The 19,717-nt window shown below is 55.5% G+C and overlaps 1 protein-coding gene across 3 annotated transcripts in view; it reads right to left on the bottom strand.

Moving 5' to 3' along the window:
- LOC144736926 (alanine aminotransferase 2-like) overlaps positions 1 to 19,717 on the bottom strand; it is a 50,132-nt gene that overhangs the window by 3,365 nt on the left and 27,050 nt on the right. For all 3 annotated transcript variants that reach the window (XM_078619616.1, XM_078619617.1, XM_078619615.1), the window contains 8 exons: positions 17,370 to 17,459; positions 9,469 to 9,577; positions 7,904 to 8,037; positions 5,691 to 5,804; positions 5,101 to 5,230; positions 2,690 to 2,769; positions 1,418 to 1,554; positions 22 to 196 (listed from right to left, as the gene is read on the bottom strand). In XM_078619616.1, the coding sequence (XP_078475742.1) occupies positions 22 to 196; positions 1,418 to 1,554; positions 2,690 to 2,769; positions 5,101 to 5,230; positions 5,691 to 5,804; positions 7,904 to 8,037; positions 9,469 to 9,577; positions 17,370 to 17,459 (969 nt within the window). The remainder of the gene's footprint in view (positions 1 to 21; positions 197 to 1,417; positions 1,555 to 2,689; positions 2,770 to 5,100; positions 5,231 to 5,690; positions 5,805 to 7,903; positions 8,038 to 9,468; positions 9,578 to 17,369; positions 17,460 to 19,717) is intronic.

A 19,717-nucleotide genomic window follows, 5' to 3' on the forward strand; every position in this document is an offset into this window, starting at 1 on the left:
ACCTGCGCGCCCCGTGCTCACCCTGACGAAGGCGGCGTGCGAGGGCTCCCCGGCCCGCGGGGGGTTCACCAGCACGCCGAGCGCCGCCTGTCCCGGCACCGGCGGGCACAGCCGCACCGACACCAGCTTCAGCAGCTGCGCCTTCACCGCCGCCTCCAGGTTCACCACCTCCATGTAGCCGCCACGGAAACCGCACCTGGGGGAGAGGGGTGGGGGGGGAGGGGGGGAGAGGGGGGGGGAGAGGGGGGGTCTCTGTGTAAGTGAGTCGATGGGTCTCTGTGTGAGTCTGTGAGTCTCTGTGTGGTGAGTCTATGGGTCTCTATGTGAGTCTATGGGTCTCTGTGTGGTGAGTCTATGGGTCTCTGTGTGATGAGTCTGTGGGTATCTGTGTGATGAGTCTGTGGGTCTCTGTGTGAGGGAGCCTGTGAGTCTCTGTGTGAGTGAGTCTATGGGTCTTCTGTGTGAGTGAGTCTGTGGGTCTCTGTGTGATGAGTCTGTGGGTATCTGTGTGATGAGTCTGTGGGTCTCTGTGTGAGTGAGTCTGTGAGTCTCTGTGTGGTGAGTCTATGGGTCTCTGTGTGGTGAGTCTATGGGTCTCTATGTGAGTCTATGGGTCTCTGTGTGGTGAGTCTATGGGTCTCTATGTGAATCTATGGGTCTCTGTGTGGTGAGTCTATGGGTCTCTGCGTGATGAGTCTGTGGGTCTCTGTGTGGTGAGTCTATGGGTCTCTGTGTGAGTGAGTCTATGGGTCTCTGTTTGAGTGAGTCTATGGGTCTCTGTGTGTGTGAGTCTATGGGTCTCTGTGTGAGTCTATGGGTCTCTGTGTGGTAAGTCTATGGGTCTCTGTGTGAGTGAGTCTATGGGTCTCTGTGTGGTGAGTCTATGGGTCTCTGTGTGTGTGAGTCTATGGGTCTCTGTGTGTGTGAGTCTATGGGTCTCTGTGTGGTGAGTCTGTGGGTCTCTATGTGAGTCTGTGGGTCTCTGTGTGATGAGTCTATGGGTCTATGTGTGATGAGTCTATGGGTCTCTGTGTGGTGAGTCTATGGGTCTCTGTGTGATGAGTCTATGGGTCTCTGTGTGATGAGCCTATGGATCTCAATGTGATGAGTCTATGTGTCTCTATGTGAGTCTGTGGGTCTCTATGTGAGTCCGTGGGTCTCTGCGTGAGTCTATGGGTCTCTGTGTGAGTGAGTCTATGGGTCTCTGCGTGAGTCTATGGGTCTCTGTGTGAGTGAGTCTATGGGTCTCTGCGTGAGTCTATGGGTATCTGTGTGAGTCAGTGGGTCTCTGTGTGAGTCAGTGGGTCTCTGTGTGAGTCCGTGGGTCTCTGTGTGAGTCCGTGGGTCTCTGTGTGAGTCCGTGGGTCTCTGTGTGAGTCCGTGGGTCTCTGCGCGAGTCCGTGGGTGAGTCTCTTACTCGCCCAGGTAGCCCTTGGAGGTGGAGTGGAAGGACGCCAGCTCCACCTTCTGGCTGAACTCTGACCCCATCTCAAACAGCACCTTCTTGAAAGAGTGGAACTCGCAGCCGTCCGCGTAGACGTTCTCCTGGTACACCTGTCCACAAAGACAAAGGCCCCCCAGGTAGCCTCTAGCGCAGCGTCCTTCGTCGCAAAACCCACCTCTCGATTTAAAGCTTTCGTGACCGCAGGGATTCATCTTCTTGGTTCTTTCGGTAAAGTCACGTAGAAGGGAAATAATAAAATAATAAAAATAAAACATTATAAAATATTAAATTTCGATTTAAAGCTTTCGTGACTGCAGGGATTCATCTTCTTGGTTCTTTCGGTAAAGTCATGTAGAAGGGAAATAATAAAATAATAAAAAATGAAACATAATAAAATACAATTCTCACGACGTTTCGGCCACAACGCAAGCAGCCGTCCTCAGGTGACGGCTGCTTGCGTTGTGGCCGAAACGTCGTGATAATTATTTTATAATGTTTTATTTTAATTATTTTAATTATTTCCCTCCGACGTGACTTTACCGAAAGAACCAAGAAGAAGGCCCACCTCGTGCCACTGGCCACTCACGAAGGCCGCACGAGGGGGGGGGGGGGGTGGGTGGGGCCCGGGGCCGCCTTTGTCTCCCCCAGTGGCGACGTCGACTACACACCGGGTCACTCGTTTTGAGGCTGAGTCGACCTAGGGGTAGGGCCCAGGTGGGACCGCTTCAGATAATCGCTGTGGGGCGGGGAATCGAACCCGGGCGGCCGGGGTTCGAGGAGGATGGAGCCACCCCTCCACCCCTCCACCCCTCTCACCTCGATAATTGGTGTTTTACCCTTCTATCTGGCAACAAAACTGACACCTTTTTTTACGAGGAGTCATGTTTGCATAGTCCACAATACCTGCGGTCATAATGCAAACAAAACACAACTCTGATAATGTATGTGCACTGTCCTTGAAGTTGATTGGTCCACACCCGAGAGACAGCTTTCCATAGAGCCTCGTCTCCATTGGTGTTGGACCAGATGACGCCAAAAGGCGCACAACTCAAAGACAGCGCACCATCAGAGTATGAGAGCTCGGGGTAAGCATTTACACCATTGGAACCTCATTTGCCAGTAAAAAATATAATAGTTTTTTACCCTTTTATCTGGCAACAAAACTGACACCTCGTCGCTCACCCCCCCCACCCTCCCCCCCCACCCCCCCCCCCACCACCCCCCCACCCCCCCCCCCACCCTCACCTCGTCGGCCATGAGGAAGAGCTTCTCCTCTGCAGCGAAGCGGATCACCTCTTCGATGTTCTTCCTGTTCTGCACCTGACCTGAGGTCACGGGGTGGGGGAGGGGCGGTGGGTCAAGTCGTAGGTCAACGGGGGTCAAAGGGGGGTCACGTGAGTTTCGCTCGCTCACGTGACCCCCTCAGTTGGGTCGCCCTTGCCCACAGTCGCCCAGCCACGAAGTCGTTCGCTCGGTCGGTCACTCGTCCATGCATCCGTGCAGTCATCCATTCAGTCATCGGCAGAGGTCGCAACCGGGTACCCGATACCCGTACCCTACCCGATACCCGTACCCTACCCGATACACGTACCCTACCCGATACACGTACCCTACCCGATACCCGTACCCTACCCGATACCCGTACCCTACCCGATACACGTACCCTACCCGATACCCGTACCCTACCCGATACCCGTACCCTACCCGATACCCGTACCCTACCCGATACCCGTACCCTACCCGATACCCGTACCCTACCCGATACACGTACCCTACCCGATACCCGTACCCTACCCGATACCCGTACCCTACCCGATACCCGTACCCTACCCGATACCCGTACCCTACCCGATACCCGTACCCTACCCGATACACGTACCCTACCCGATACACGTACCCTACCCGATACCCGTACCCTACCCGATACCCGTACCCTACCCGATACCCGTACCCTACCCGATACCCGTACCCTACCCGATACCCGTACCCTACCCGATACACGTACCCTACCCGATACCCGTACCCTACCCGATACCCGTACCCTACCCGATACACGTACCCTACCCGATACACGTACCCTACCCGATACCCGTACCCTACCCGATACCCGTACCCTACCCGATACACGTACCCTACCCGATACACGTACCCTACCCGATACACGTACCCTACCCGATACCCGTACCCTACCCGATACACGTACCCTACCCGATACCCGTACCCTACCCGATACACGTACCCTACCCGATACCCGTACCCTACCCGATACACGTACCCTACACGATACACGTACCCTACCCGATACCCGTACCCTACCCGATACACGTACCCTACACGATACACGTACCCTACCCGATACCCGTACCCTACACGATACACGTACCCTACCCGATACCCGTACCCTACCCGATACCCGTACCTTACCCGATACCCGTACCCTACACGATACCCGTACCCTACACGATACCCGTACCCTACCCGATACACGTACCCTACCCGATACCCGTACCCTACCCGATACCCGTACCCTACACGATACACGTACCCTACCCGATACCCGTACCCTACCCGATACACGTACCCTACCCGATACACGTACCCTACCCGATACCCGTACCCTACCCGATACCCGTACCCTACCCGATACCCGTACCCTACCCGATACACGTACCCTACCCGATACCCGTACCCTACCCGATACCCGTACCCTACCCGATACCCGTACCCTACCCGATACCCGTACCCTACCCGATACACGTACCCTACCCGATACACGTACCCTACCCGATACCCGTACCCTACCCGATACCCGTACCCTACCCGATACACGTACCCTACCCGATACACGTACCCTACCCGATACACGTACCCTACCCGATACCCGTACCCTACCCGATACCCGTACCCTACCTGATACCCGGCTACCCGTACCCAGCCGGGTACGGGTACCCGTTTGCGACCCTGGTGCGGCCGGGTACGGGTAAGGAATCAAAACCCGTTTGCGACCTCTGGTCATCGGGGTCATTGATTCAGTCATCCGCTCAGCCAGTCGTCGTTATTTCGTGCAGTCATTCGTGCAGCCGTTCAGTCATTCACTTTGTCATTCATTCATTGGTGCACGGACCCGTGGGAGTTCACCCTGGGGCTATACAAGCGGAGCGGCGGCAGCGATAATGATGGTAACCGTGGTAACGTAGGCAACCATGGTAACGTAGGCAACCCAGTTAACGGACCCGTGGGAGTTAACCCTGGGGCTATACAAGCGGAGCGGCGGCAGCGATAATGATGGTAACCGTGGTAACGTAGGCAACCATGGTAACGTAGGCAACCCAGTTAACGGACCCGTGGGAGTTAACCCTGGGGCTACACAAGCGGAGCGGTGGCAGCAGTGACGGTGACGGTGTAGACATGACGGTGGTAACCATGGTAACGATGGCACCGATGGTAATCATGGTAACCATGGTAATCATGGCAACCGTGGTAACGGCGGTACCATGGTTACGACGATGACCCTGGTAACGATGGTAACGATGGTAACCATGGTAACGGGCCGGGCGGGGCTAACCCTGGGGCTAAACTAGCGGAGTGGCGGCAGCAGCAGCAGCGACGGTGTAGCGATGACGGTGGCTACGACAACGGTAACCACGGCGACAGACCGGTGGGGTTGCCGGGGTTGATGACGCAGAGCGCACGAGGGCGGCACACGCGGCGCGCCTCGCCCAGGGCGCGTCGCAGCTCGGACACGTCCAGCGCCCAGCCGTGGGCCTCGTCCAGCTGGTAGCCGATCTGGGACGGGGCGGACCAGACACGGAGACACTGAGACACTGAGACACTGAGACACGCGGAGACACAGAGACACAGAGACACACACACACACACAGAGACACACACAGAGACACACACACACAGACACACACAGAAACACACACAGAGACACACACAGACACACACAGAGACACACAGAGACACACACACACACACAGAGACAGACACAGAGACACACACACACAGACACACACACAGACACACACAGAGACACACACAGAGACACACACACAGAGACACACACACAGAGACACACACAGAGACACACACAGAGACACACACAGAGACACACACAGACACACACTGACACACACACACACAGACTGACACACACACACACAGACACACACACACAGACTGACACACACACACACACAGACACACACACACACAGAGACACGACGAGCGTGTCTGCTGTCACCTGCACGGCGCCCAGCTCAGCGATGGCGGCCGAGTAGAGGGGGTACTGCGGGATGGGCACCATGACGCCGCTACGCAGGTGCCCTTCGCCCGACACCTGCAGCTTCAGCATGTTCTGGGATCGCATGACACGGGAGACGACAACCACAGCACAGAGGCTACTTGGTTCTTTCGGTAAAGTCACCACGTGGAAGGGAAATAATAAAATAATAAAAAGAAAACATTATAAAAGAATTCTCACAATAATTCGTGAGAATTATTTTTGTTATGTTTTTTATTTTTTTATGTTTTATTTTATTATTTCCCTTCTACGTGACTTTACCGAAAGAACCAAGAAGATGAATCCCTGCAGTGACGAAAGCTTTAAATCGAAATTCAAGTTCTTCTTGGTTATTTCGGTAAAGTCACTTGGAAGGGAAATAATTAAATAATAAAAATAAAACATCATAAAATACAATTCCCACGACGTTTCGGCCACAACGCAAGCAGCCGTCCTCAGGTGAAGAACAGGTCTGTCGGAAATACAGCGTCTGAATGAGCACCACCAAGCTTGGCAGCGTATATACTTAAATATATGCTGCCAAGCTTGGTGGTGTTCAGAAGAACAGGTCTGCCGCGAGACAACGCCTGGCCTACAACGCGTGACGATACACTCTGAGTGACACGTGACTCTCTAAGTGAGTCTCTGAGTGAGTCTCTGAGTGACTCTCTGAGTGAGACTCTGTGTGAGTCTCTGAGTGAGTCTCTGAGTGAGTCTCTGAGTGAGTGTCTGAGTGAGTCTCTGAGTGAGTCTCTGAGTAAGTCTCTGAGTGACTCTGAGTGAGTCTCTGAGTGAGTCTCTGAGTGAGTGACTCTGTGAGTGACTCTCTGAGTGACTCTCTGAGTGACTCTCTGAGCGACACGTGACAAATCCACGCGACCACGGGGAGAGAGAGAGACACGCAAACTCCAAAAATACAGCAGCAGCAGCAGGCATCGTCAGGGTCGGGGTCGAACCCACGACCTCCTGCGTACCAGGCGAGGTAGTTAACATCTCATAGCCACCGTGATGATGATGAGAGAGAGACACGCAAACTCCAAAAATACAGCAGCAGCAGCAGGCATTGTCAGGGTCGGGATCGAACCCACGACCTCCTGCGTACCAGGCGAGGTAGTTAACATCTCCTAGCCACCGTGATGATGATGATGATGATGAGAGAGACACGCAAACTCCAAATATACAGCAGCAGGCATCGTCAGGGTCGGGGTCGAACCCACGACCTCCTGCGTACCAGGCGAGGTAGTTAACATCGCCTAGCCACCGTGATGATGATGATGAGAGAGAGACACGCAAACTCCCAAATACACAGCAGCTGCAGGCGTCAGGGTCGAACCCACGACCTCCTGCACACCAGGCGAGGTAGTTAACATCTCAGATCCACAGTGGTAACGCGCCCGGCCGACCGTCTTTGTCTCCCCCAGTGCCGACATCTACACACCGCACCGGGTACTAATTTTTTGGCCGAGTCGACCTAAGGGGAGGCCCCAAGACCCGGGTTGAAAACATTCGTCGCCAGATGATGGCCGTGCCTTCGGACGCGGCCATCGCGAAGCCCCTAGAGAGAGAGACAGAGACGGAGGAGAGACCCAGTGGCGAGTTTGACCTCCCGACCACCGCTGAGTTGACCTCGCGACCACCGCCGATTTGACCTCCCGACCACCGCCGTGGCCGAGTTGACCTCCCGACCACCGCCAATTTGACCTCCCGACCACCGCCGATTTGACCTCCCGACCACCACCGTGGCCGAGTTGACCTCCCGACCACCGCCGAGTTGACCTCCCGACCACCGCCGATTTGACCTCCCGACCACCGCCGATTTGACCTCCCGACCACCGCCGAGTTGACCTCCCGACCACCGCCGAGTTGACCTCCCGACCACCGCCGTGGCCGAGTTGACCTCCCGACCACCGCCGAGTTGACCTCCCGACCACCGCCGATTTGACCTCCCGACCACCGCCGATTTGACCTCCCGACCACCGCCGAGTTGACCTCCCGACCACCGCCGAGTTGACTTCCCGACCACCGCCGAGTTGACCTCCCGACCACCGCCGATTTGACCTCCCGACCACCGCCGAGTTGACCTCCCGACCACCGCCGAGTTGACCTCCCGACCACCGCCGAGTTGACCTCCCGACCACCGCCGAGTTGACCTCCCGACCACCGTCGTGGCTCACCACGATGGTGTCGCTGGCGCCCGTGCTCAGGAAGACGTCGTTGGGGTCGCACGCGACGCCTCCGTCACGACGCTCGATGAAGCGCGCCACGTCTTCACGTAGACACTCGATGCCCTGGCTAGCGCTGTACGCACCTGCACACGGGGTGAGCGGGGGTGAGTGGGGGGTGAGTGGGGGGTGAGTGGGGGGTGAGTGGGGGGTGAGTGGGGGGTGAGCGGGGGGTGGGGGGTGAGTGGGGGTGAGTGGGTGGTGTGTGCGGGGGGTGAGCGGGGGGTGAGCGGGGGGTGGGGGTTAGTGGGGGGTGAGTGGGGGTGAGTGGGGGGTGAGTGGGGGGTGAGTGGGGGGTGAGTGGGGGGTGAGTGGGGGGTGGGTGGGGGGTGAGTGGGGAGTGAGTGGGGGTGAGTGGGGGTGAGCGGGGGGTGAGCGGGGGGTGAGTGGGGGGTGAGTGGGTGGTGAGTGGGGGGTGAGTGGGGGGTGAGCGGGGGGTGAGTGGGGGTGAGTGGGGGTGAGTGGGGGGTGGGGGTGAGTGGGGGGTGAGTGGGGGTGGTTGGGGGGTGAGTGGGGGGTGAGTGGGGGGTGAGTGGGGGGTGGGGGTGAGTGGGGCGTGGGGGTGAGTGGGGGTGAGTGGGGGTGGGTGGGGGGTGAGTGGGGGGTGAGTGGGGGGTGAGCGGGGGGTGAGTGGGGGTGAGTGGGGGGTGAGTGGGGGGTGAGTGGGGGGTGAGTGGGGGTGAGTGGGGGGTGAGTGGGGAGTGAGTGGGGGTGAGTGGGGGGTGAGTGGGGAGTGAGTGGGGGTGAGTGGGGGGTGAGTGGGGGTGTGTGGGGGTGAGTGGAGGTGAGTGGGGGTGAGCGGGGGGTGAGTGGGGGTGAGTGGGGGTGATAGGGGGGTGAGTGGGGGTGATAGGGGGGTGAGTGGGGGTGAGTGGGGGTGAGTGGGAGGTGAGTGGGGGTGAGTGGGGGTGAGTGGGGGGTGAATGGGGGGTGAGCGTGTGGTGAGCGGGGGAAAAGCGGGTGGTGAGTGGGGGGTGGGTGGGGGGTGAGTGGGGGGTGAGTGGGGGGTGAGTGGGGGGTGAGTGGGGGGTGAGTGGGGGGTGTGTGCTGAGTGGTGGGTGTGGGGTGAGAGCGCTAATGACGTCACTGATGATGATGGTGCCGGTGATGATGACGGTGATGATGATGGCGGTGATGATGACGGTGATGACGGTGATGATGATGACGGTGATGGTGCCGTTGATGATGATGACGGTGATGATGATGACGACGGTGATGGTGCCGTTGATGATGATGACGGTGATGATGATGATGACGGTGATGATGACGGTGATGATGACGGTGATAACAGTGATGATGATGACGGTGATGGTGCCGTTGATGATGATGATGACGGTGATGATGATGATGACGGTGATGGTGACGGTGATGATGATGATGACGGTGATGACGATGATGATGATGATGATGACGGTCATGATGATGACGGTGATGACGATGATGACGGTGATGATGATGACGATGATGATGACGATGATGATGACGGTGCCGCTGGAGATGCCGATGGTGGCACTCACCGATGCTCCTCCCGCCGCACCCGTCAAGAATCCGGCGTGCGCGCTGCTTCGCATCCTCCGGGAGCGACGAGTCCTCAAACAACGCCGGGTACAGACACAGTGCCAGCACCTGGGGCGGAGGGTCACGTGGGGGTCACGTGGGGGTCACGTGGGGTCTCTGTGTGAGTCTATGGGTCTCTGTGTGAGTGAGTCTATGGGTCTCTGTGTGAGTGAGTCTATGGGTCTCTGTGTGAGTGAGTCTATGGGTCTCTGTGTGAGTGAGTCTATGGGTCTCTGTGTGAGTGAGTATATGAGTCTCTGTGTGAGTGAGTCTATGGGTCTCTGTGTGAGTGAGTCTGTGGGTATCTGTGTGAGTAAGTCTATGGGTCTCTGTGTGAGTGAGTCTATGGGTCTCTGTGTGAGTGTTGAGTCTATGGGTCTCTGTGATGGGTCTATGGGTCTCTGTGTGAGTCGATGGGTCTCTGTGTGAGTCGATGGGTCTCTGTGTGAGTGAGTCTATGGGTCTCTGTGTGAGTCTATGGGTATCTGTGTGATGAGTCTATGGGTCTCTGTGTGATGAGTCTATGGGTCTCTGTGTGAGTCTATGGGTCTCTGTGTGAGTCGATGGGTCTCTGTGTGAGTGAGTCTATGGGTCTCTGTGTGAGTCGACGGGTCTCTGTGTGAGTGAGTCTATGGGTTCTGTGTGAATGAGTCGATGGGTCTCTGTGTGAGTCTATGGGTCTCTGTGTGTATCTATGGGTCTCTGTGTGTATCTATGGGTCTCTGTGTGAGTGAGTCTATGGGTCTCTGTGTGGGTGAGTCTATGGGTCTCTGTGTGAGTGAGTCATGGGTCTCTGTGTGAGTCTATGGGTCTCTGTGTGAGTGAGTCTATGGGTCTCTGTGTGTATCTATGGGTCTCTGTGTGAGTGAGTCTATGGGTCTCTGTGTGAGTGAGTCTATGGGTCTCTGTGTGAGTGAGTCTATGGGTCTCTGTGTGAGTCTATGGGTCTCTGTGTGAGTGAGTCTATGGGTCTCTGTGTGAGTCTATGAGTCTCTGTGTGAGTGAGTCTATGGGTCTCTGTGTGAGTGAGTCTATGGGTCTCTGTGTGAGTGAGTCTATGGGTCTCTGTGTGAGTGAGTCTATGGGTCTCTGTGAGTGAGTCTATGGGTCTCTGTGTGAGTGAGTCTATGGGTCGCTGTGTGAGTGAGTCTATTGGTCTCTGTGTGAGTGAGTCTATGGGTCTCTGTGTGAGTGAGTCTATGGGTCTCTGTGATGAGTCTATGGGTCTCTGTGTGAGTGAGTCTATGGGTCTCTGTGTGAGTGAGTCTATGGGTCTCTGTGTGAGTGAGTCTATGGGTCTCTGTGTGAGTGAGTCTATGGGTCTCTGTGTGAGTGAGTCTATGGGTCTCTGTGTGAGTGAGTCTATGGGTCTCTGTGTGAGTGAGTCTATGGGTCTCTGTGTGAGTGAGTCTATGGGTCTCTGTGTGAGTGAATCTATGGGTCTCTGTGTGAGTGAGTCTATGGGTCTCTGTGTGAGTGAGTCTATGGGTCTCTGTGTGAGTGAGTCTATGGGTCTCTGTGTGAGTGAGTCTATGGGTCTCTGTGTGAGTGAGTCTATGGGTCTCTGTGTGAGTGAGTTTATGAGTCTCCGTGTGAGTGAGTCTATGGGTCTCTGTGTGAGTGAGTATATGAGTCTCTGTGTGAGTGAGTCTATGGGTCTCTGTGATGAGTCTATGGGTCTCTGTGTGAGTGAGTATATGAGTCTCCGTGTGATGAGTCTATGGGTCTCTGTGTGAGTGAGTCTATGGGTCTCTGTGTGAGTGAGTCTATGGGTCTCTGTGTGAGTGAGTCTATGGGTCTCTGTGTGAGTGAGTCTATGGGTCTCTGTGTGAGTGAGTTTATGAGTCTCCGTGTGAGTGACTCTATGTGTCTCTGTGTGAGTGAGTTTATGAGTCTCTGTGTGAGTGAGTCTATGGGTCTCTGTGATGAGTCTATGGGTCTCTGTGTGAGTGAGTATATGAGTCTCCGTGTGATGAGTCTATGGGTCTCTGTGTGAGTGAGTCTATGGGTCTCTGTGTGAGTGAGTCTATGGGTCTCTGTGTGAGTGAGTATATGAGTCTCTGTGTGAGTGAGTCTATGGGTCTCTGTGTGAGTGAGTCTATGGGTCTCTGTGTGAGTGAGTTTATGAGTCTCCGTGTGAGTGAGTCTATGGGTCTCTGTGATGAGTCTATGGGTCTCTGTGTGAGTGAGTTTATGAGTCTCTGTGTGAGTGAGTATATGAGTCTCCGTGTGATGAGTCTATGGGTCTCTGTGTGAGTGAGTCTATGGGTCTCTGTGTGAGTGAGTCTATGGGTCTCTGTGTGAGTGAGTCTATGGGTCTCTGTGATGAATCTATGGGTCTCTGTGTGAGTGAGTCTATGGGTCTCTGTGTGAGTGAGTCTATGGGTCTCTGTGTGAGTGAGTCTATGGATCTCTGTGTGTATCTATGGGTCTCTGTGTGTATCTATGGGTATCTGTGTGAGTGAGTCTATGGGTCTCTGTGTGATGAGTCTATGAGTCTCTGTGTGAGTGAGTCTAAGGGTCTCTGTGTGAGTGAGTCTATGGGTCTCTGTGTGAGTGAGTCTATGGGTCTCTGTGTGAGTGAGTCTATGGGTCTCCGTGTGAGTGAGTTTATGAGTCTCCGTGTGAGTGAGTCTATGGGTCTCTGTGTGAGTGAGTTTATGAGTCTCTGTGTGAGTGAGTCTATGGGTCTCTGTGATGAGTCTATGGGTCTCTGTGTGAGTGAGTCTATGGGTCTCTGTGTGAGTCTATGGGTCTCTGTGTGAGTGAGTCTATGGGTCTCCGTGTGAGTGAGTTTATGAGTCTCCGTGTGAGTGAGTCTATGGGTCTCTGTGTGAGTGAGTTTATGAGTCTCTGTGTGAGTGAGTCTATGGGTCTCTGTGATGAGTCTATGGGTCTCTGTGTGAGTGAGTCTATGGGTCTCTGTGTGAGTCTATGGGTCTCTGTGTGAGTGAGTCTATGGGTCTCTGTGAGTGAGTTTATGAGTCTCTGTGTGAGTGAGTCTATGGGTCTCTGTGTGAGTCTATGGGTCTCTGTGTGAGTGAGTCTATGGGTCTCTGTGATGAGTCTATGGGTCTCTGTGTGAGTGAGTATAAGAGTCTCCGTGTGAGTGAGTCTATGGGTCTCTGTGTGAGTGAGTCTATGGGTCTCTGTGTGAGTGAGTCTATGGGTCTCTGTGTGAGTGAGTCTATGGGTCTCTGTGTGAGTGAGTCTATGGGTCTCTGTGTGTATCTATGGGTCTCTGTGTGTATCTATGGGTATCTGTGTGAGTGAGTCTATGGGTCTCTGTGTGATGAGTCTATGAGTCTCTGTGTGAGTGAGTCTAAGGGTCTCTGTGTGAGTGAGTCTATGGGTCTCTGTGTGAGTGAGACTATGGGTCTCTGTGTGAGTGAGTCTATGGGTCTCTGTCTGAGTGAGTCTATGGGTCTCTGTGTGAGTGAGTCTATGGGTCTCTGTGTGAGTGAGTCTATGGGTCTCTGTGTGAGTGAGTCTATGGGTCTCTGTGTGAGTGAGTCTATGGGTCTCTGTGTGAGTGAGTCTATGGGTCTTTGTGTGAGTGAGTCTATGGGTCTCTGTGTGAGTGAGTCTATGGGTCTCTGTGTGAGTGAGTCTATGGGTCTCTGTGTGAGTGAGTCTATGGGTCTCTGTGTGAGTGAGTCTATGGGTCTCTGTGTGATGAGTCTATGGGTCTCTGTGTGAGTGAGTCTATGGGTCTCTGTGTGAGTGAGTCTATGGGTCTCTGTGTGAGTGAGTCTATGGGTCTCTGTGTGAGTGAGTCTATGGGTCTCTGTGTGAGTGAGTCTATGGGTCTCTGTGTGAGTGAGTCTATGGGTCTCTGTGTGAGTGAGTCTATGGGTCTCTGTGTGAGTGAGTCTATGGGTCTCTGTGTGAGTGAGTCTATGGGTCTCTGTGTGAGTGAGTCTATGGGTCTCTGTGTGAGTGAGTCTATGGGTCTCTGTGTGAGTGAGTCTATGGGTCTCTGTGTGAGTCTATGGGTCTCTGTGTGGTGTAATTGCTGTGGTTGGGCGACTGAGACCCGGACTCTAACCCAGGCCCCTCAGCGTCTCGGACCTGCGAGCCACGCGGCCTCCTCTGAGAAGGTGAATTTGAACCAGAACAGTGATGGCCGTGGTGATGATGGTGGTGGTGGTGGTGATGGTGGTGGTGGAGGGGGTGGTGGTGGTGGTGGAGGGGGTGGTGGTGGTGATGGAGGTGGTGGTGGTAGTGGTGGAGGGGGTGGTGGTGGTAGTGGTGGTGATGGTGGTGGTAGGAGAGGGGGTGGTGGTGGTGGTGGTGGTGGTGGAAGTGGTGGTAGGTAGGGGAGGGGTTGGGGGTGAAGGGGGTGGTGGTGGTGGTGATGTTGGAGGTGGTGGTGGTGGAGGTGGTGGTGATGGAGGTGGAGGTGGTGGTGGTGGAGGGGGTGGTGGTGGTGGTGATGTTGGAGGTGGTGGTGGTGGAGGTGGTGGTGATGGAGGTGGAGGTGGTGGTGGTGGAGGGGGTGGTGGTGGTGATGGAGGTGGTGGTAGTGGTGGAGGGAGTGGTGGTGGTAGTGGTGGTGATGGTGGTGGTAGGAGAGGGGGTGGTGGTGGTGGTGGAGGGGGTGGTGGTGGTGGAGGGGGTGGTGTTGGAGGTGGTGGTGGTGGTGGTGGAGGTGGAGGGGGTGGTGGTGGTGTGATGATGGAGGTGGTGGTGGTGGTGGTGGTGGAGGTGGTGGTGATGGTGGTGGTGGAGGTGGTGGTGGTGATGGAGGTGGAGGGGGTGGTGGTGGTGTGATGATGGAGGTGGTGGTGGTGGTGGTGGTGGAGGTGGTGGTGATGGTGGTGGTGGAGGTGGTGGTGTTGGAGGTGGTGGTGGTGGTGGAGGGGGTGGTGGTGGTGATGGAGGTGGTGGTGGTGGTGGTGGAGGTGGTGGTGATGGTGGTGGTGGAGGTGGTGGTGTTGGAGGTGGTGGTGTGATGATGGAGGTGGTGGAGGTGGTGATGGAGGTGGAGGTGGTGGTGTGATGATGGAGGTGGAGGTGGTGGTGGTGGAGGTGGTGGTGGTGATGGAGGTGGTGGAGGTGGAGGTGGACGTGGTGGTGGAGGTGGTGGAGGTGGTGGTGATGGAGGTGGAGGTGGTGGAGGTGGTGGTGGTGATGGAGGTGGAGGTGGTGGTGGAGGTGGTGGAGGTGGTGGTGATGGAGGTGGTGGTGGTGGAGGTGGTGGTGATGGAGGTGGTGGTGGTGGAGGTGGTGGTGGTGGTGGAGGTGGTGGTGATGGAGGTGGAGGTGGTGGTGGAGGTGGTGGAGGTGGTGGTGATGGAGGTGGTGGAGGTGGTGGTGGTGGTGGTGGAGGTGGTGGTGGTGGTGGAGGTGGTGGAGGTGGTGGTGGTGGAGGTGGAGGTGGTGGTGGAGGTGGTGGTGGTGGTGGAGGTGGTGGTGGTGGTGGTGGAGGTGGTGTGATGATGGAGGTGGTGGTGGTGGAGGTGGTGGTGGTGGAGGTGGTGGTGGTGGTGGAGGTGGTGGTGGTGGTGGTGGTGGAGGTGGTGGTGGTGGAGGTGGTGGTGGTGGAGGTGGTGGTGGTGGTGGTGGTGGTGGTGGACCTTCATGATGGTGAGCGGGCCCGGGTAAAACTACGTGGCCGGGAGTCGGAGCCTTTCCCTGTACACCTTGGGGTGCGACAGGGATGTCCTCTGGCTCCCACATTATTTAACATCTATTTCGACTGCGTAGTTCGTGAAGCCTTCAATAGCTGTACCGGGGGAATTACCATTTGGTACAGATATAATGGGAGGCTGATCGACGCCCGGGTGCGATCAAGGGATGGCTCCCTATTGGTCAACCACGTTATGTATGCCGATGATTTGGTAATAGCTGCTCATTCAGAAGAGGAGTTGGAGACGCTGCTGCTGAGGCTGGAGTGTGCCACTAAGAGGTGGGGCCTTACCATCAGCCCCACCAAAACTAAGCACCTGCCTGGGTATTTTGTACCATCGGGCACTCCGCCCCCACAACTCCCAATCGGTGATGGGGCAGTTGTGGAGAGAGTAGAGAGTTTCCCATACCTGGGCAGTGTGCTCATGACCAGCTCCAGTTTATCAGCAGAGGTCTCACTCCGAATCAGTCGAGCGGCAATATCTTTTCATCGGTTGCGTAACGCTGTGTGGAAGCTACCTGGTCTGTCGCTCCGCACGAAGCTTCAGGTCTTCTCGGCCACGGTCATTCCCTCCCTTCTCTACGCTTGCGAAACGTGGACCCCCCTAGTGGAGCATCTTCGCCGGTTGGAAACATTTAGGCTGGCCTGCCTACGATCCATCCTGGGTTTGACCAGGCTGGATTGTGTGAGGAGCTCACAAGTCCTTGAAAGATCTGGGCAAAGTCCCATCAGTGAGCTCCTCCGGCAGGCAAGGCTGCGTTGGCTGGGTCATGTAGCCCGCATGCCCAGCCACCGCATGCCTAAACAGCTTTTGTTCGGCCGGATCGAGGGGGCTAAACGGGCGCGGCACGGGCTAGAGAAGAGATGGAGTGATGTGGTACAGGAGGACGTGGAGCTGAGTGGACTTGCCGATGACTGGTACCAGCGGTGTCAAGATCGGCCTCAGTGGAGGAGGCTCGTGAAGGACGCTACTGGGCAGTTGGAGGCAGTCGCCCTCCAACAACAACGGAGGGCGGAGGAGCGACGCTCACAACAACGAGCGGAGCGCCGGGTGGCTAAAGCACAGCAAGTTGGCACAGTAGGGGGCACAGGTGGTGCATCAGCCAGTCATCTCGGTCATCTCGGTCAGTCGACCCGTGGCACCTGGGTCTGCCCCGTGACCTCCTGCCAGCGGGCGTTCGACACTTCACGTGGCCTCAAGGTGCACATGGCCTGGCACAAGCGTCGTGGTGACGTCACCGCCACTTAGTGGCGAATGGCGGTTGTTGGTGGTGGTGGTGGAGGTGGTGGTGGTGGTGGTGGTGGAGGTGGTGGTGGTGGTGGTGTGATGATGGAGGTGGAGGTGGTGGAGGGGGTGGTGGTGGTGTGATGATGGAGGGGGTGGTGGTGGTGGTGGAGGGGGTGGTGGTGGTGTGATGATGGAGGGGGTGGTGGTGGTGGTGGAGGGGGTGGTGGTGGTGTGATGATGGAGGGGGTGGTGGTGGTGGTGGAGGGGGTGGTGGTGGTGTGATGATGGAGGTGGAGGTGGTGGTGGTGGAGGGGGTGGAGGTGGTGTGATGATGGAGGTGGTGGTGGTGGAGGGGGTGGTGGTGGTGGTGGAGGTGGAGGTGGTGGTTACGGCAGTGCACCAGCCTTTGTCTGCTCACGACCTGCGTCACACAAATGAACTTCGGCCCCCTTTGCGATCGGTCACCAATAAACTTGAACTTGTGGCCGGGTTCACAAGGACAAGTTCACAACCACAGCTACACAACAACAGCTACACAACCACAACTTCACACCGACGAGGTCACAACGGCCGCGTCTTCACGCTCATGCAGCTCCGATTCAAACGCCGCCTCTCCGAGCACCACGAGGTCCCCCCCTACGGCGAACTCGGCGAGGACTCTTGCCGCCGGACTTCACCGGGGACCCGCCGTCATCACCACAGCAGCCCGTGGCAAAAAGTTCCACGTTCCCGGGGCGAGCGGGCGGATGTGTGGGTCCATCCAGTGCAGGGACTACCGCTCATGACATCCGCGCTCCCCCCCCCCCACCCCCCGCCCACACGAAGGAAACGGTGGGTCGAGGCGACTCCCCCCCGTGACCCCGTCAAACATCGGGAGTCGAACCCCACCGACCCCGTGTGATGGCCCTCCCGCCAGCCCAGCCCGCCCCGCCAGCCCCGCCCGCCCCGCCTGCCCAGCCCGCCCAGCCCGCCCAACCCGCCCGGCCCGCCCCGCCGCTCACCTGGCGGAGGAAGGTGATGGGCGTCTGCCCCATGGCGTGCGCGTCGCCAATGTTCGCTCGGATGACCTCCGTGAACGGCTTGGAGACGCCCTGCACGCAGACGGAGATGATAGATCCACACCAACACCACCAGCACCGCCTACACCACGACCACCACCACCACCACCCCCACCACCGTCAACCCCACCGCCCCCACCACCACCACCCCCACCACCACCACCCCCACCACCGCCACCGCCCCCGCCCCCACCACCACCACCACCACCACCATCCCCACCACCACCACCCCCCCCCCCACCACCACCACCACGGCACGGCACGCTGGTTCGGTGGTGGGGGTGGCGAGTGGCCACTTAAACCGAACTGATTTGTTTTGTTGTTTAACCGCGTACGCCCACACCCGTGGCTGTGTCTCGCTTATCTTATAGAAGCGACCTGGTCATCACGAATGATAGCTCAGCGAAAGTGGCTCACCATCGTCGTCATCATCACGTGGACATTGACAGCAGGTCAATAACAGATGAGGGGAGAGAGAGAGCAAACTCCACACACTCACAGAGGCCAAAGACCCCGTAAAAGACTGATAATTGGTTTTTTAACCCTTCTATCTGCCAACAAAACTGACACCTTTTTACGAGGAGTCATGTTTGCATAGACCACAATACCTGCAGTCATAATGCAAACAAAAAAACATAACTCTGTATGCACTGTCCTTGAAGTTGATTGGTCCACACCTGAGACAGCTTTCCTTAGAGCCTAGTCTCACATGGTGTTGGACCAGATGACGCCAAAAGGCGCACAACTCAAAGACAACGCACCATCAGAGTATGAGAGCTCGGGGCAAGCATTTACACCATTGGAACCTCATTTGCCAGTAAAAATATGATAATTGGTTTTTTAACCCTTCTATCTGGCAACAAAACTGACACCTTTTTACAAGGAGTCATGTTTGCATAGACCACAATACCTGCAGTCATAATGCAAACAAAAAACACAACTGATAATGTATGCACTGTCCTTGAAGTTGATTGGTCCACACCCGAGACAGCTTTCCTTGTAAAAAGGTGTCAGTTTTGTTGGCAGATAGAAGGGTTAAAAAACCAATTATCATATTTTTACTGGCAAATGAGGTTCCGATCCCGTAACAGACTGCTGGGTCAAGCGCTGTTAGCGAGCTAGCGGCGATGAATGCTGGCACAGAGCAGGGGAGGCTGGGTGGCCAAGAGCTACCTCATCTATGATCACTGCTGTTTCATTGCTTTCATGGCTTTATTTTGGTGATTTCGAAAAGTGTATTGGTTTGGCCATGTTTGTTTGTTGTAGTACAGAGTTAGACTGATGGCCTTAATCTAAGTTGTCTTGTGGTTGTTGTTGTTCTTCTTCTTAGGTTTTTTCGGTAAAGTCACGTAGGTAAAACATCAAAATGAATGAAAATAAAATAAAATTGATTTTATTTTATTTTATTTTCATTCATTTTGATGTTTTACCTACGTGACTTTACCGAAAAAACCTAAGAAGATGATTCCTTGCAGTCACGAAAGCTTCAAATCTAGAATTAAGTTGTTGTTGTTGTTTGACTTGCATCCCACTGGGATTTTTGCACACAGCGTTGGTGTACGGTGATTTTTTCTGCAATATTTTGCTGTCTTTTCTTGGATTTTCTGTTTGCACTTAGTCACGTATTCACTTTAAGATGTTTTTTTGTTCATGTTTTAGTTTTTTGTTTGTTGCGGTTGCACCTGATTCAAGAGCCGAATGGCTCACAGGGCTATACCTAATACATGAACTTGAACTTGAACTATCTTTAATTTCACCAGGTAAGGCCCACCACTGTAGGGACCAGGCCATTACCAAGTGATAGCTCGGCGAAAGTGGCTCACCGCCATCGTCATCATCGTCATCATCGTCACGTGCAAATGTAGAGCAGCAGCCAAGCACTCTGAGCACGTGACGCCGATTCTAAACGTGGAGAGGAAACCCAGAGGACCCCGAGGCAAATCCACGCGAACACGTGGAGAGAGAGAGAGAGACGCAAACTCTAAATATTACAGCAGGCATCAGGGTCGGGATCGAAACCACGACCTCCTGTACACCAGGCGAGGTAGTCAGCATCTCCTAGTCACCGTGATGATGATGATGAGAGAGAGACACGCAAACTGCAAATATACAGCAGGAATCAGGGTCGAGATCGAAACCACGACCTCCTGTAAACCAGGCGAGGTAGTCAACATCTCCTAGCCACCGTGATGATGATGATGAGAGAGAGACACGCAAACTTTAAATATTGCAGCAGGCATCAGGGTCGGGATCGAAACCACGACCTCCTGTATACCAGGCGAGGTAGTCAA

This window comes from Lampetra planeri, chromosome 63, assembly GCF_965212315.1.
Source record: "Lampetra planeri chromosome 63, kcLamPlan1.2.h2, whole genome shotgun sequence".
Classification (NCBI taxonomy): domain Eukaryota; kingdom Metazoa; phylum Chordata; class Hyperoartia; order Petromyzontiformes; family Petromyzontidae; genus Lampetra; species Lampetra planeri.